Below are 16,647 nucleotides of genomic sequence, written 5' to 3' on the forward strand. Positions count from 1 at the left end.
TCTTTTGTCCAGTGGTGTTTTGTTGGTTGGAATGTGCTCTAGACTGCACACAAATTTTCTCGGCCAACAAAAATCTACTTCAGAAGTGATGTCATGTGTTGGATTGCTTTCTTTGTGTTTTTTCTTCTCTGAGCATGCCCAGTCTTGCTCATCAGATTTTTGTCTGCCGAAATCTGTACTGACTGACGGAAAATCGGCCGTTGTGTTGACGGCCAACAAAAATTTTATAGCCTGCACACCAGATTTTTTTCGGACGAAAAGTCGGAGTCGGTTGTCAGAAGCATCATACTAACAAGCCGAAAATCGGCCGATCGGACGTTGGTTGAAAATTACCGGCCAATAATCGATGCGTGTGTACGAGGCATTAGGCAGCCTACGATAGTAATGGGACAATAAGAATCATGAGGAATGGAAGGGAGCGGGCAAACTCTCATACTACTTGAAAGTGCTAAAACATCCTTATTTGCCTGGACTTTATATATACAAGCAGGGTTTTCCTTTTTTTAAAGTGAAAGTCACTTTAACCTAGTTTCACACTGGGAACTGCATGTGAATCGCACAGGAATCGCACCCCTGGAATCTAATCTGTATTCCTGTGCAAATCACATGCGATTCTGTGCAGTGCGATTTGAGCCCAACCATTTTTGATGGCTCAAATCACACCGCATCTGCATCAAAAAGGTGCAGGCACCTTTTTTTTTTTTTTTATAGCCACACTGGAATCGGATCACATGGGTGTTTATGCATCCGGTTCAGGCAAACGCACTGCGCTTGCAACCTGCTTTTGGGGTGTCCGTAAATTTTAATTGACACCCACAGCAGATCGCAGAAAACAGTGTGATTGCGATGTAGGAAATACACAGGATTTAAGGCCTTTCCCACAACGCATCAGTTTGAACCAGGGCTCAAACACATACATTTGAATTAGTCACAATGGGGTTGATTTACTAAAACTGGAGAATACAAAATCTGGTGCAGCTGTACATGGTAGCCAATCAGATTCTTACTTCAGCTTGTTCCATTAAGCTTTGACGATAAAACCTTGAAGCGGATTGGTTTCTATGCACAGCTGCATCAGATTTTATGCTCTTTCGTTTTTTGGTTTCTATGCACAGCTGCATCAGATTTTACACTCTTTAGTTTTAGTAAATCACCCCCAATGGATAATTAGACTGGTTACAATTGTACTGATACACCGACCAGCCACAACATTATGACCACTGACAGGTAAAGTGAATAAGACTGGTTATCTCATTACAATGGCACCTGAAAGTGGGTTGGATATTTTAGGCAGCAAGTGAACATGTAGTCCCTGAAGTTGATGTGTTGAAAGCAGATGCACTTGAGGAATGAAGGCTGGCCTGTGTAGTCTGATCCAACAGAAGAACTACTGGAGCTGAAATTGCTGAAAAAGTAAATGCTAGTCCAGATTGAAAGGTGTCAGAACACGCAGTGCATAACAGTGTGCTGGGTATAGGGCTGCAGAGCCACAGACTGATCAGGGTGCCCATGCTGACCCGTGTCCACAGCCAAAAGTACCTGCAATGGGCTGGTGAGCTTCAGAACTGGACCATGGAGCAATGGAAGAAGGGCGATTTTGGATCTGAGGAAGAGGGTCCTCCCTTGAAACGCGTTAGCCACATCAGGTTTTGAGGACACCATCACGCTATCCAGCAGTAGAGAAGTGTCCTGGAAGCGAGCGGTGCCCATTTCCTATATGCTTGTTCATATGCTACGTTTGTGAGTATATTGTACGCTACCCTTCTTTGCTTTTAATAAACTTTTACGTGGTAATGCACAAGGTCAGTGCACCCTTCTCTTTTTGTTTTCTTGTAATGGAAGAAGGGGGCCTGGTCTGATGAATTCAAGAATGGTTTGAGGAGCACAGCAATGGGTTTGAGGTGTTGACTTGGCCTCCACATTCTCCAGCTCACATTCCAATCGAACATTTGTGGGATGTGCTGAAAAAACAAGTTCAACCCATGGAGGTCCTACTTCCCAACTTAAAGGACCTGCTACTGTTTGGTGCCAGATACCACAGGATACCTTCAGAGGTCTAGTGGAGTTAATGCCTTGGCAGGTTATGGTGGGTGGTCATTATGTGTTTGGCTGATTGGTGCATTTTAGAAACATCCTAGCTGGAGACAAAAACAGGGTGAGAACTGTTCTTACAGTGGGTTTCTTCGTACGTCAATCATCTCCATGTTAGACATCAATGGCATGACACTTATATTACATCTACGAACATCTCGCCGGGATTTGGGCAAGTACATAACAGGTCTTTGACCAACACCATCATTTGGTTGCATCAATCTATTATTCAGTGGTTCATTCATAGTGTCCCGATGTCTTAGCTCTTCCAGTCCTGCCTGTTCTTCAGAAGGGAGGGAAGAGCGCCTCCATGTGGGTGGTAATGGCACATGCATCAACTCCTCTCTAGGTCTCAGGTTGCGCTCTGCAGCAAGTGGTTGACTGTTCAAGTTATTATTTTCTTCGGCACACCCAGCTAAGGAGACGTGTCTGTCAGTATTATGAACTCTGCCATCTCCTTGAGGAGCTTTAAAAGAGAAAATAATAAATAAAAATAGAATTAACAAACTGCAGACAATAACTGCTACTTGCAAGGACTCCTAAAACTCATACCTTTCACTTGGATTCCGGCAGCATTCAGAGGAGGGACGGCCATTTTGTTCAGTCTCTGACTAAGCTCCTGATAAGCCCACATGTACCAGTTAAGCTCCTTCTCAAGCATATGGATCCTGCCTTCGTACTGTCTTTTGCTTCCCGCTAATCCTTCACCCATTTGGTCTGAAAGACAAAAAAGTCAACAAATTTAGACCAAAAGCCCAAACCATTTCTAGAAAGAGAACCGTCACACAACTCAAAACCTAAAATTGTAAAACCCTTGTAGAGATTTATCACACTGATCCTAGTCAGACCATGGTCAATAATGGTTCAGTGAAACCGAAAAGACTATAGCATGTGCCCTACAGCCTTTTTTTTTTTTTAAAGAATCTTTATTTAGTTAACAGGAATACAAGAAAATTGACAAGAACAACAAAAGTGCAGGGGAGGGGTAATGGCCAAACAGTGCCATACTCCTGGGGGCATATAAGTGCATTGTGGTACAGGTAACAATAGAAAAAGGAGCAACATCTATCAACAGATAATAGTGCAATATACCAGCATTCAACAAAAATAAAGTAAGGGGTGGCCTGCCGGGTATTGTGCACGTCAGGCAGCTCCAAATGCAGTGAGTCCTAAAAGGATGTCAACGCCACCCAAGGGAGCTTCAGGTCGGGGCCCACCGCAGGGGGAGGGGAGAAACAGCCTCCATCAGACCTCCCCTGGTGCGGCAACCCCGACCAGTGTCCCTCGGGCATCCCCGACCACCACAAACAGGCGGGGGGGAGCACCCGGAAACAGAAGGGACACACACAAAAGAGAACTCCGCTTTTTAACTTTTACCTACAGGTAAGCCTATAATAAGGCGTACCTGTAGGTAAAATTAATATCTCCTAACCCTGCACGGTTTAGGAGATATTCACCCTGCATGCAGCCACTGACACCAGCGGCGAATGTACTGAGGGTCCGACGAACCTTCAGAGCTCTTTGCCGCAAAGTGAACTCCTGCGCGCATGCGCGGGAGTGACATCCTCGCAGCTCCGGCCACTCACAGCGCCGGAGCCGCAGAACCCCAAAGAGATGCTGAGGGAACATGACAGCTCCCTTAGCGGTGTCTGGGCGACCGTGTGGGGGCTTCCTTCTTAGATAAGTATTTCATAATGTGCTATTATGCGATGCATACTAGCACATTATGCCATTGTCTAGCAGGTTTTTTTTTTTTTTGTGTACTCAGGGGATACTACCGCTTTAACCACTTGCCGACCGCCGCAAGTACATATACTGCAGTGGTCAGCCTCTCACAGGCAGAGTGACGTATCGGTACGTCACTAGCCTGTGAGGCTCTGGGGAGCGGCGGCGCGCTCCCCAGTTGCAAATTTCAGGCATGAAATATGAACAAAGCATATCCCTCTTTAATGTTTACTTGTCTCAAATAGGAGCACTAAGTGTCATTTCTGTCCGCTGCCTTGTTCCTCTGCTATAACCATAAATCCCTTCTGACAAGTTTTCCTGACCGCAAGAGAAAAAATGGTCACAGGGGAGGGACCTCCAGCTGATCGACAGCCTAAACTGTTTGTGTGTGCTGTGTGATTGGGGATATTCCCTCCAATCAGCTCTCCTCACTGGTATAACTTCAGCTCTCCGCCCCCTGCTTTTCAGAGCGGAGAGATCCTGTGTAAATTCTGCACTTTGAATAGCTGTAGAAGAAAGACGTCTGTAGATAAACAGGTACAACTCTTTTAGGAGAACTTGTTTCATCTCTGTGTATCACCTGAGGCAAGTCACTTCATTGGGTATATGAAAGGGTTTACAAACACTTTAGGCTAGCCATGCACAGGCTGAATAAAATAAATCGAATGGATTTCTCTATTCACGCTAAACAGCGCAGACAGAGGAATCTCCCTGTGAGGGGCTGACCGCCGCAGTATATGTACTTGCGGCGGTCGGCAAGTGGTTAAACAATGTTAATGTCAATTGAAAAAAACAACTTTTTTGAGTCTGAATGGCGCCAACAGCCAAAGCCTCTCATGGCTTGAATTTTGGCAGAAGTGTCTATAAAGTATGTTGCATCAATGTAAAGATTCAGCGCACTGGTTTCTGTGATGTTCTTCTACCTTTCCGCTGATAAAATCTTCTGCTTTTATGTGTTGGTTCTACTGAATTCAGAGTGGAACGCTATGATAACCAGACACACACGGATGATTTACTAAAACTGGAGAGTACAAAATCTGGTGCAGCTCTGCATAGAAACCAATCAGCTTCCAGTTTTTATTTTATCTGTCAGGGCCTAATTGAACAAGCTGAAGTTAAAAGCTGATTGGCTACCATGCAAAGCTGCACCAGATTTTGCACTCTCTAGTTAGTTAGGCCCCTTTCACACTGAGGCCCTTGAAAACTGCCCATAAAACTCAGGGCGCTTTTGCGGCACTTTTCAAGCATTAGTGGTGACTCAAAAGTACCATTTTGAGGTGCTTCTCAATTATTTTAATGGAGGGGGGGCGCTTTTGAGGTGCTTTTTTTACCGCTTTGCCGGCGCCCCATCCCAGTGTGAAAGCATTCATTGATTTTAATGAAAATCATTTTGTGAGCTTTTCAGGCACTTTTTTTTTTTAAGCGCAGAGACGCCTGAAAAGCGCCTCAGTGTGAAAGGGGTCTTAATCAACTCCACAGCATAAGTGTGTTCCCATTAGGCTCCATTCACAATTTAAATTGCTTCTTAATGGCACTGCAATCGCGGCAAATGGCAATGTGCGAGGCTTTCACCCAAAAGAAGCTCCTGCTCCTTTTCAGGCGACAAGCTTTGTATGTTGCCACGATTTATTGGGGTGCCATTAACCACTTGCCGACCGCCGCAAGTACATATACTGCGGCGGTCAGCCCCTCACAGGAAAAGTGACGTGTATATATACGTCAGTAGCCTGTGAGGCTCTGGGGAGCGAGCGCGCGCCGCCCGTGGCGCGGTCACGGACCCCCCCGCGCGTGTGACCGGCGGACCCGATGTCCGCCGGTCACTCGGCGATCGTCGGTGCAGCGGGAGAAAGGCAGGCTGCTGATGTAAACAAGCCGCCTGTCATTCTCCCCTGTGTAGAAACAGTGATCATACGGTTCTACTATGTAGGACCGTTGATCACTGTTCCTACAGCTCAAGCCACAGCCAATCAGAGTTAGAATCACGCCCCTAGGGACACACACAGCCCCTCCCTCTCAAATAAAGTTAACCCCTTCCCTGCCAGTGTAATTTTACAGTAACAGTGCATATGTATAGCACTGATTACTGTAGAAATGTCACTGGTAACCCCAAAAGTGTCAAAAATGTCAGTCAAGGGTCCGATCTGTCCGCCGCAATGTCGCAGTACCGCGTTAAAAAAAAAAAAAAAAAATGACAAAAATCTTTCCCTTTGTTAGTAAACGCGATAACTTTTGCGCAAACCAATCAAAATACGCTTTTTGCGATTTTTTTTTACCAAACATAGGTAGCATAAAATAAATTGGCCGAAAATGTTAAAAAATTTTGATTTTTACATTTTTTTGGGGAATTTCATATAAAAAAAATGTGAAAAATATTGTTATTTTTGCAAAATTTACGCTCTTTTATTGTTTATAGCGCATGATCAAAAAATCGCACAGGTGATCAAATACCACCAAAAGAAAGCTCTGTTTGTGGGAAAAAAAGGACGTCACATTCGTTTAGGTACAGCGTCGCACGACCGCGCAATTGTCCGTTAAAGTCACGCAGTGCCGAATCGCAAAATACCCCCTGGTCAGGAAGGGGGTAAAATCTTCCGGGGCTTAAGTGGTTAAGAAGTAATGGCATCGCAACTGCATCCCACATTTTGCTGCGATTTAGAATCGCGGAGAGAAATGTGGTCATTCTGCCCGCGATTCAAATAGCCTAGGTGTGAAGAGCCTAAAAATCAGCCTCAAAGTAGAACTAAAAGGCAAAACATTATTTTAAAGTTTTGGATAGCGTGGAGAGGGATTAGAACTCCTGTCAGTTGTTATTGCCGTCTGTGCTCCCGTTAAAATTCCCCTCTCTATTTGTCCTGTTTACCATTATCATTGAAAGTGAAAGTAAAAGAAAAAAATCACAAAGTTTAGGATGTCCCCAGAAAAGTAATACAGGGGAAATCTTTCAAAGGGGGACATTAGTTCTGGTGACTTGGGGGTCCCCAAAGAATTCCCCCTAATTTGCAGGGCTTTCCCATCACTTCCTGTTTGGCTATGGGACAGGAAGTGAAAGGAAATCTCCACAATGGAATACAGATAGTGAAAAAAATCTGACAGGGGTTATAACCCTCCCTTACACTATCCCAAGAAAAGTTTTGCATATAGTTCGACTTTAACGCAACAGTCAGAAAGAGCAGAAATGAGTACAATACGGTCAATATAAGAACACAGCTCATATTCTAATTAATATTACCCATATTGTTTATCACATACAAAGTATATAAAGACAAAAGCATACCTTGGCATTGCTTCAGCAGGAGTTGTATGTTTAGTTCATGTTCCTTCTGCTGCATAGTGAGCTGGCGATCCATTTCCAAGCGCTGCCGTTCTAGTGCCACCTCCAAACAGTACACCAGCTGCTGCTGCTCCTCCAGATTCATTTCCAGCTCTGAGAAGGCGATCTGCAGTTTGTGCTCCTCCTCACGCAGTGTAACTACCTATAAAAAAGTTACATATGGCAGAATTAAAGTGATTGTAAAGTACTGTTTGCAAAAAAAAAAAATAAATAAACATGTTACACTTCCCTCCTCTGTGCAGTTGGTTTTGCACAGAGCAGCCCGGATTCTCCTCTTCGCTGCTTCTGGCCCCTCCCTCCTGACAAGTGCCCCCACAGCCAGCAGCTTGCTATGGGGGCACCTGAGCCAAGCTGCAGCTCCATGTCCATTCCAACACGGGGCTACCGTTCGGGCACGCCCTCTCTCTCCTGATTGGCTGACTTTGATTGACAGCCATGAGAGCCAATGGTGCCGCTGCGGTTTCTCAGCCAATCAGGAGGGAGAGTCTCGAACTGCAGAGGGACATGGCTGAACAGAGAGGGGGCACAGGTAAGTATTAGGGGGTGCTGGGGAAGCTGCTACACACAGAAGGCTTTTTATCTTAATGCATTAAGATAAAAAAAAAACCTTCTGACTTTACAACTCCTTTAAGATGAAGCAATATATGGGTAAACCACAGAAATAATGTCCATCTTAGGAGTAAAGGCCTGTTTACACTTCACTTCATCAAAGGGGCAGAAAGTTTGATGACATACAATGTCCCAAAATAGAAAAGCCAGGAAGTTATTTCTCAGCTGATCAGATGCAACTACCAAAAACCCCCACTCTCCAGATGAAAGCTGAAATCAGGCTTACAGCAAGAGCAAAAATTGGGGAGTAATTAGGAGTAAGGTGAGAGTTCTGTGAGCACCGAGGTGTTTGGGTGGAAGCATAGTGTCCCCCCCCCCCCCACAGAAAAAGGAGAGCATATCACTTAAGTCAGGGGTGTCCAAACTTTTTTCAAAGAGGGACAGATTTAATGAAGTGAACATGCGTGAGGGCCGACCATTTTGCCTGACATTCTTTGGACCATTAAAATTAAATCCAAATTACCTATTTTATGCAAAATTAATTGCATACGGCATACTTTTCATTTCGTCACATGGATGACAAATCTAAACAGGTGTTAAATCACTCTGCCTTTCATATCTGAAGGCCAGATGAAAAAAAAATCCAGGAAGCTGAAATATATGTCGGGAACATTGTAAAGTACATTACATATTATTGGTAATAAAGGTTGTCTGTCAACATTTAAGTTAAAAAAAATATGAAAAGGAACATAAAGTAGACATGTTGTGTCCAAGTATATTGATAACTGATTTAGACCAACTGACATTAACTAAGATTTTACAATGTATTCATCTCAATCCGGAGCATGCGTGTTCCCTAATCTGTCACACAAGGGTTAACCACATATAAGCGCTATATGAACCCACTGATGATGATTAATGATGGCAGCAAAAAAAGTCATGAATGATGCCAATGTATTTTTTTCAAATTACCTGTGGGGCCGTATTAAAGCAGCCTGGGGGCCGCAATTGGCCCGCGGGCCGGACTTTGGACATGCCTGACTTAAGTGAACTTTGTGTATATTGATTTCATCACATTGGGACTGCCTTATTATTTTTTAGCAAATACCAACACTTGTTTTATATTGGTGCACTTAAGATTTTATGTAACATGGATTGATTCAGGTTTGACGCTATAATTGTTCTATTGATTTGGAGCGCACGTGTCACATGCATTTACTTTAGGAATTGCGCAGCACCATCTACATTTTAACCAATCCTGATGTACTGTCATTCTTTCTGATTTCTTGAGGCCTGAAAATTCCAGGACAGTACAAATATCCCCGAAATTACTCCTTTTTGGAAAGTAGGCAGTCCAAGGTATTTAGAAAGTGGCATGATGAGTTTTTTTAAGTTATAATTTTTATTGGAAATGAAAAAAAAATAAAAAATGTAAATGTTTTTTTACATACTGTTATCAGTGCAGTAAAGCATCATCATATAACTGGTGTGTCAGTGATCAGGGACACTGGCTGGTGACCGTATGTAAAAAAAAAAAAAAAAAAAAAAAAAAAAAAAAAAAAAAAAAAAAGAAAAGAAAAAAAAAAAAAAAAAAAAAATATATATATATATATATATATATATATATATATATATATATATATATATATATATATATATATATATATATATATATATATATATATAGTTTTTTTTTTTCAATATTATTTATTACATTTGTTTTCTTTTTTTTACATACAGTGACCAGAGCAGCAAGAAAGTGCTACTACAATATTACTCTGGGGAGGTAATCAGGATTTTTTTTTCCTTTATACACACTACAGTTGTTTAGAACTGAATTTTAGAGTTAAAAGCAACATTTTTTCTGAATGAAAACTATTCATTTATTATTGTGATTAGCCACAGTTATTCACATGGCACAGATGGGCTGTTACTGGACCTGTGTGTTCCATGTGATGACTGTGACCAATCACAGAGCTCATCACAATAGCACACAATGAAAAGGCATGAATCAAAGTCTCTCATTGTGTACAACTGTCATGTGATCTGCTGTGATTGGCCACAGCGGTCACATGGTACCGGCAGCAGGCCGGTGTAACGTGAGAATTACCTACCCCGTGAGAAAAACCTACCCCTCGTCACTTCCGGGCAGAAACAGCTGAGCAGCGCAGCTGTGCGCATGCTCAGAGCCCCGGATACCTAATAGAAGAACTGAGGAGCTTACTAGTGCGCATGCGCACTAGCATGAAACGATCACGGTGTACCGTGAAAAAAACCTACCGACGCGGCGGTTACATGAAACAGCTGTGCGGCAATACGAGTCATCTCCGCTCCTGTGCCTGTCACTTCCCTGCTCTCGGCAAGTAAATATAAAAGCGTCTCTCGGCTCCGTGATTAATGTTTTCATACACCCGCCGCCGCTTTTATATTTACTATTCGAGATCAGGGAAGTGACAGGCACAGGAGCGGAGATGACTCGTATTTCAGCACAGCTGTTTTAATGTAACCGCTGCTTTACATACAGTGCCGAGAACCGGAAGTGACGAAGGGTAGGTTTTTCTCACGGGTAGGTAATTCTCACGGAACACCGGTACAGTGATCGGTCATCTTCCATGTCCGATGGACATAGGGGGTGACAGATCGCTCCAAAGCGCGACCTGTGGGACGTCCTACCAGAATAACAGTGCTCCAGGCTGGTCGTCATTTTCAATAAGCCAGGCGGGAAGAGGTTAAAATTGAATGTTAAAAGCAAGTGACATTTTCGAACGACATTTGTCCATTCAAAGAATGTACATGAATAACCCGTCCAAAAATCTCTACATGAATTGCAAGTAAAAGGAGCCTGCAGTAGGTGTGTTTGGAAAATGATTTTCTCAAATACAAGTTGGGTTCTCAAACTAATAGATTACTAAAAGGGTGGGCTGGTACACAACAATGTAAATGGATTAAAACATAATTATTGAGTACAACTATGCTTTGCTTCCAGTATGTACAGTATATCAGCTTTAATCTTCAGTTCTGATATATAATATAGTGTAGAATCTCATAGAAATGCGCTTTGGTAATAATTGCACCACACCCCTAATTTTAACCACTTAAGCCCCGGAAGATTTTACCCCCTTCCTGACCAGGGGTTTTTTTGCGATTTTTTTACTGCGTGACTTTAACGGACAATTGCGCGGTCGTGCGACGCTGTACCTAAACAAACAGAGCTTTCTTTTGGTGGTATTTGATCACCTGTGCGATTTTTTGATCATGCACTATAAACAAAAAAAAAAGAGCATAAATTTTGCAAAAATAACAATATTTTTCACATTTTTTTATATGGAATTCCCCCCCAAAAAAATGTAAAAATCAAAATTTTTTAACATTTTCGGCCATTTTGTTTTATGCTACCTATGTTTGGAAAAAAAAAAAAAAAAATCGCAAAAAGCATATTTTGATTGGTTTGCGCAAAAGTTATCTCGTTTACTAACAAAGGGAAAGATTTTTGTCATTTTTGGTGTTTTTTTTTAACGAGTAATGGCAGCGATCTGCGATTTTTTTTGCGGGACTGCGACATTGCGGCGGACAGATCGGACCCTTGACTGACATTTTTGACACTTTTGGGGTTACCAGTGACATTACTGCAGTAATCAGTGCTATACATATGCACTGTTACTGTAAAAATGACACTGGCAGGGAAGGGGTTAACTGTATTGGAGAGGGAGGGGTTAAGTGTGTCCTAGGGGCGTGTTTCTAACTGTGATGGGACATGTCTACTATTGTAAAAACAGAGATCAACGGTTCTACATAGTAGAACCGCCTGATCTCCATTTTTACACAGGGGAGAATGACAGGCGGCTTGTTTACATTAGCCGCCTGCCTTTCTCCCTCTCTACCGACGATCGCCGAGTGACCGGCGGACATCGGGTCCGCCGGTCACACGCACGCACTCCTCCGTGAACGAGCCGTGGCGGGCGCGCGCTCGCCCGCTATTGGCTCACAAGCCAGTGACAGGCTAGTGACGTACCCATACGTCACTTTGCCTGGCCGGGGCTGACCGCCGCAGTATATGCGGTCGGCAAGTGGTTAAATACAGACACAAAAGAAAGAAAGTGGGATTTATTTTGGTGCCAAATTCTCAGGAATAAAACCACAACTTGAAATATTTGATAAAAATATTATATTCTATTGTGTACAAAATGTTAAAATCATCTTGAAGTGGAAAAAAAAAAAAAAAATAGGTGAACAGGCAGGATTTTCATTGCAGAAGAGACATGCTTTTTTTTTCTTCTGCATTAAAGTTATCTACCTGTCTGTCCGCCCTTGTATGAGCAGCTCATTGTAGAAATTTGGCAATGCCGAAGCTGACTGAACTCTTGCACATGTGCAGGAGTGACCTTATATCAGACTGGCCAATGAAAGCTCCCTGCCGGCTGCTAACATCTTTGGGTGACAGGCTTCCAGGTATCAATCACCAGGCAGCTCAGGGATAGTGGCCAGCATGGAGCTCCAGGACATCCCATCTCTGGACTGAAGGAGAGTACAGCTCTGCTTTAAAAAGTCAGCAGTCACATATGAATTCACAATTTCCATATATGTTTAGATCCCGTTCTATACAGTGGGGGAAAATAATTATTTGATCCCCTGCAGATTATGTAAATTCACCAAGAAATGAAGGTTCTATCATTTTTATCATAGTTGCATTTTAAATGATAGAGACAGAATATCAATCAAAAATCCAGAAAAAACACATGAGACAAATGTTATAAACGGAGTTGCGGTTCAGTGAGTAAAAAAAGGAAATGATCCCCTACCAACCAACAATAATTCTGGCTTCCAAAGGCTGGCTACAGTATGTGCTCATGTGGTACACATATTAGTCCTGTCAATTTAGGAAGGTGCTCCTAATGACAACTCGTTATATGTATAAAAGACCCCTGACAACAGAATCTCTTTCTTCCATGCAAACCTCACCATCATGGGCAAGACCAAAGAGCTGTCAAAGGATGTCAGGGACAAGAGTGTAGACCTGCACAAGGCTTGAATGGGCTACAGGACCATCAGGAAGAAGCTTGAGGAGACAATTGTTGGAGCGATTATTCGCAATTGGAAGAAATATACCATCAATCGCCCTCGGTCTGGGGCATCATGCAAGATTTCGCCTCATGTGACAAGGACGATCATGAGAAAGTGAGGGATCAGCCCAGAACTACACGGGAGGAGCTTGTGAATGATCTCAAGGCAGTTGGGACCACAGCCACCAAACAAACCATTGGTAACTTAATATGACGCCATGGATTGAAATCCTGCAGCACCCGCAAGGTCCCCCTCCTCAAGAAGACACATGTACAGGCCCGTCTAAAGTTTGCCAATGAACATTTAAATGATTCAGAGGAGGATTGAGAGAAAGTGCTGTGGACAGATGAGACCAAAACGGAGCTCTTTGGCATTACCTTGACTCGCTGTGTTTGGAGGAAGAGAAATGCTGACTATGCCCCGGAAAACACCATCCCTACAGTCAAACACAGAGGTGAAAACATGATGCTTTGGGGGCTGTTTCTCTGATAAAGGTAAAGGCCCACTTTGCTGCATTGAGGGGCCAATGGACAGGACCATGTATTGTAAAAACTTGGATGAGAACCTTATTCCCTCAGCTGGAACACTGAAGATGGTTTGTGGATGGGTCTTCTAGCACGATAATGACACAAAACATACTGCCAAGGCAACAAAAGAGTGGCTGAAGAAGAAGCACATTAAGTTCATGGAGTGGCTTAGCCAGCCTCCAGACCTTAATCCTATAGAAAATTTATGGAGAGAGCTGAAACTTCGAATTGCCAAGTGACAGCCCGGAAACAAAGTATAACTAAAGGCAAAACTTTTTTTTTTTTTTAGTTTTGGATAGAGTGGAGATTGATTAGAACACTTAGGGGGGTTCACCCTCTACATTTGTCCTGTTTACCATTATCATTGAAAATGAAAGTAAAAGAAAACCCCATATTTTGGGTTGTCCACAGAAAAGTAATAGAGGGGAAATCTTCCAATAGGGTCACTAGTTCTGGTAACCTGGAGGTCCCCAGGGAATTCCCTTAACCACTTGCCGACCGCCGCAAGTACATATACTGCGGCGGTCAGCCCCGGCCAGGCAAAGTGACGTACTGGTACGTCACTAGCCTGTCACTGGCTTGTGAGCCAATAGCGGGCGAGCGCGCCCGCCCCGGCTCGTTCCCTAACAAGTCAGTGCGTGTGACCGGCGGACCCGATGTCCGCCGGTCACTCGCGATCGTTCGCCGGGAAGTGAGAAAGGTCGGAGCGGCTAATGTAAACAAGCCGCCTGTCATTCTCCCCTGTGTAAAAATGGAGATCAGACGGATCAGACTATGTAGAACCGTTGATCTCTGTTTTTACACTAGTAGCCATGTCCCATCACAGTTAGAAACACGCCCCTAGGACACACTTAACCCCTCCCTCTCCAATACAGTTAACCCCTTCCCTGCCAGTGTCATTTTTACAGTAACAGTGCATATGTATAGCACTGATTACTGCAGTAATGTCATTGGTAACCCCAAAAGTGTCAAAAATGTCAGTCAAGGGTCCGATCCGTCCGCCGCAATGTCGCAGTACCGCAAAAAAAAAAAAAAAAATAAATAAAAAAAAAAAAAAAAAAAATCGCAGATCGCTGCCATTACTCATTAAAAAAAAAAACCACCAAAAATGACAAAAATCTTTCCCTTTGTTAGTAAACGCGATAACTTTTGCGCAAACCAATTAAAATACACTTTTTGCGTTTTTTTTTTTACCAAACATATGTAGCATAAAACAAATTTTGATTTTTTACATTTTTTTTTGGGAATTTCATATAAAAAAATGTGAAAAATATTGTTATTTTTGCAAAATTTATGCTCTTTTTTTGTTTATAGCGCATGATCAAAAAAAAAAAAAAAAAAAAAAAAAAAAAAAAAAAAAAAAAAAAAAATCGCACAGGTGATCAAATACCACCAAAAGAAAGCTCTGTTTGTGGGAAAAAAAGGACGTCAAATTCGTTTAGGTACAGCATGGCACGACCGCGCAATTGTCCGTTAAAGTCACACAGTAAAAAAATCGCAAAAAAACCCCTGGTCAGGAAGGGGGTAAAATCTTCCGGGGCTTAAGTGGTTAATTTGCAGGGATTTATGCTCATTTCCTGTTATTGGACAGGAAGTGAAGGGAAATCTCTGCAATGGGACACAGATGGCGAAAAAAAATTCCGAAAAGGATAAGAACCCTTGCTTACCTATCCAAAATGAAAAAAAAAAAAAGTTTTGCCTAAAGTTCTGCTTTAGGGATTTAGAGAAGATCTGAAAAGAGGAGCGGACCAAAAACCTTCCCGAGATGTATGCAAACCTGGTAACCAACTACAAGAAATATCTAATCAACAAGGGTTTCTCCACCAAGTACTAAGTCATGTTTAGGTTGGGATCAAGCACTTATTTTACTCACTGAATTGCAACACAATTTCTAACATTTGTATCATGTGTTTTTTCTGGGTATTTGGTTGATATTCTGTCTCTATCATTTCAAATACATCTATGATAAAAAATTATAGACCTTTCATTTCTTTGCAAGTGGGAAAACCTAGAAAATCTGCAGGGCATCAAATAATTATTTTCCCCACTGTATGTTTTCCTCTCTCAGACCAGAATTCAATATCGTTACATCATGTCAATTCCATATAGTGTATATATTGAATAACATGAGAAGTATAAGAAGGCTCAATAGTTGAAGGTTCTGCATCTGAGCTGTACATGAAGGTCCCGAATGTTCCAACGTGTTTCATGGTAGATCGCTTCTTCATGAGACCCTAGGATACTAGGGGATGCATAAATGTTAATATTCTCAACATAATTAGTGTCAAAAAAATATATAATTTTAACATTTTGTACACAATAAAATATATTTTTATCTAATATTTTAAGACGTGATTTCATTCCTAAGAACACAAAAAATACCACCTTTTCTTTCTTCTTTTGTGTCCAGTTCTAAATGGAGTGTCCATTTTAGCAATGTTTTATCCAAACTCGTTTCTAAAGAATCCCAATGTCTGTTTTTCCTTGACAAATAATCCCCAATCACTGAAGGGATATCACTTTATGTCATTGTCAAAGCTCCTCATTCACACAACATTGCTTTTCAGACATTCTAATCAAAAATCCATGGATTCCTTTCACAGAAAAGTACATCTACAATATTATATCCTTACACCATTACCCTTCAAATAAAATATACACAAATTCATAAAACCTGAACCTCGGATATACCGTATTTTCCGGCGTATAAGACGACTTGGCGTAGAAGACTATCCCTAATTTTCAAGTTAAAACATAGGTTTTGGGCTATACTCGCTGTATAAGACTACCTCCCTTCCGAAGCAAGGCAACACCAACGAAAAACATCAGATTTCTCATAGATCTTCAAGGTACCCCAAGTACTGTAATACATGTATTCTCTCATAATATCTCCAAGGTATCCTAAGTATAAGTATTACCGGTAGATGTAATTTCAAGACGCTGGCTGTGTGGGAATCCTGTACCGGTATACGGTATGTACCTTGGCAGTGTACCGTGCTGAGCCAATCATTCTATTATTTAATGCAAAGCCTGCTCAGATTTGCAGAGTCAGAGAGGCGGGCTGATGTTACTCTGCCAATCCGAGCAGGCTTTGCATTCAATAATAGAATACATCGCTCCCTGTGATTGGCTCAGCACGGTATACTGTATGTAGCCGAAGCTACGGTACATACGGTATTCCGGTACAGGATTCCCACACAGTCAGTGTCTTGAGAGATTACATCTACCGGTATTACTTATACTTGAGGTACCTTGGAGATATTATACTCGGCCTATAAGACGACTCCCCATTTTTGGAGGATTTTTTTGAGGTTCAAAAGTAGTCTTATACGCCAGAAAATACAGTATTTAATTTCAAGAGAA

At 42.2% G+C, this 16,647-nt stretch overlaps 1 protein-coding gene across 2 annotated transcripts in view; it reads right to left on the reverse strand.

Moving 5' to 3' along the window:
* Nucleotides 1-1,906: 1,906 nt before the first annotated feature.
* The window catches only part of KIF7 (kinesin family member 7), a 107,617-nt gene continuing 92,876 nt past the window's right edge, over nt 1,907-16,647 (reverse strand). For both annotated transcript variants that reach the window (XM_082253215.1, XM_082253214.1), the window contains exons 17-19: nt 7,091-7,289; nt 2,644-2,808; nt 1,907-2,557 (exon numbers count right to left, since the gene is read on the reverse strand). In XM_082253215.1, coding sequence (XP_082109341.1) covers nt 2,169-2,557; nt 2,644-2,808; nt 7,091-7,289 — 753 coding nt within the window. In that variant the 3' untranslated portion in view covers nt 1,907-2,168. The remainder of the gene's footprint in view (nt 2,558-2,643; nt 2,809-7,090; nt 7,290-16,647) is intronic.

Source organism: Pelophylax lessonae, assembly GCF_965119305.1.
Source record: "Pelophylax lessonae genome assembly, chromosome: 4".
Taxonomy (NCBI): domain Eukaryota; kingdom Metazoa; phylum Chordata; class Amphibia; order Anura; family Ranidae; genus Pelophylax; species Pelophylax lessonae.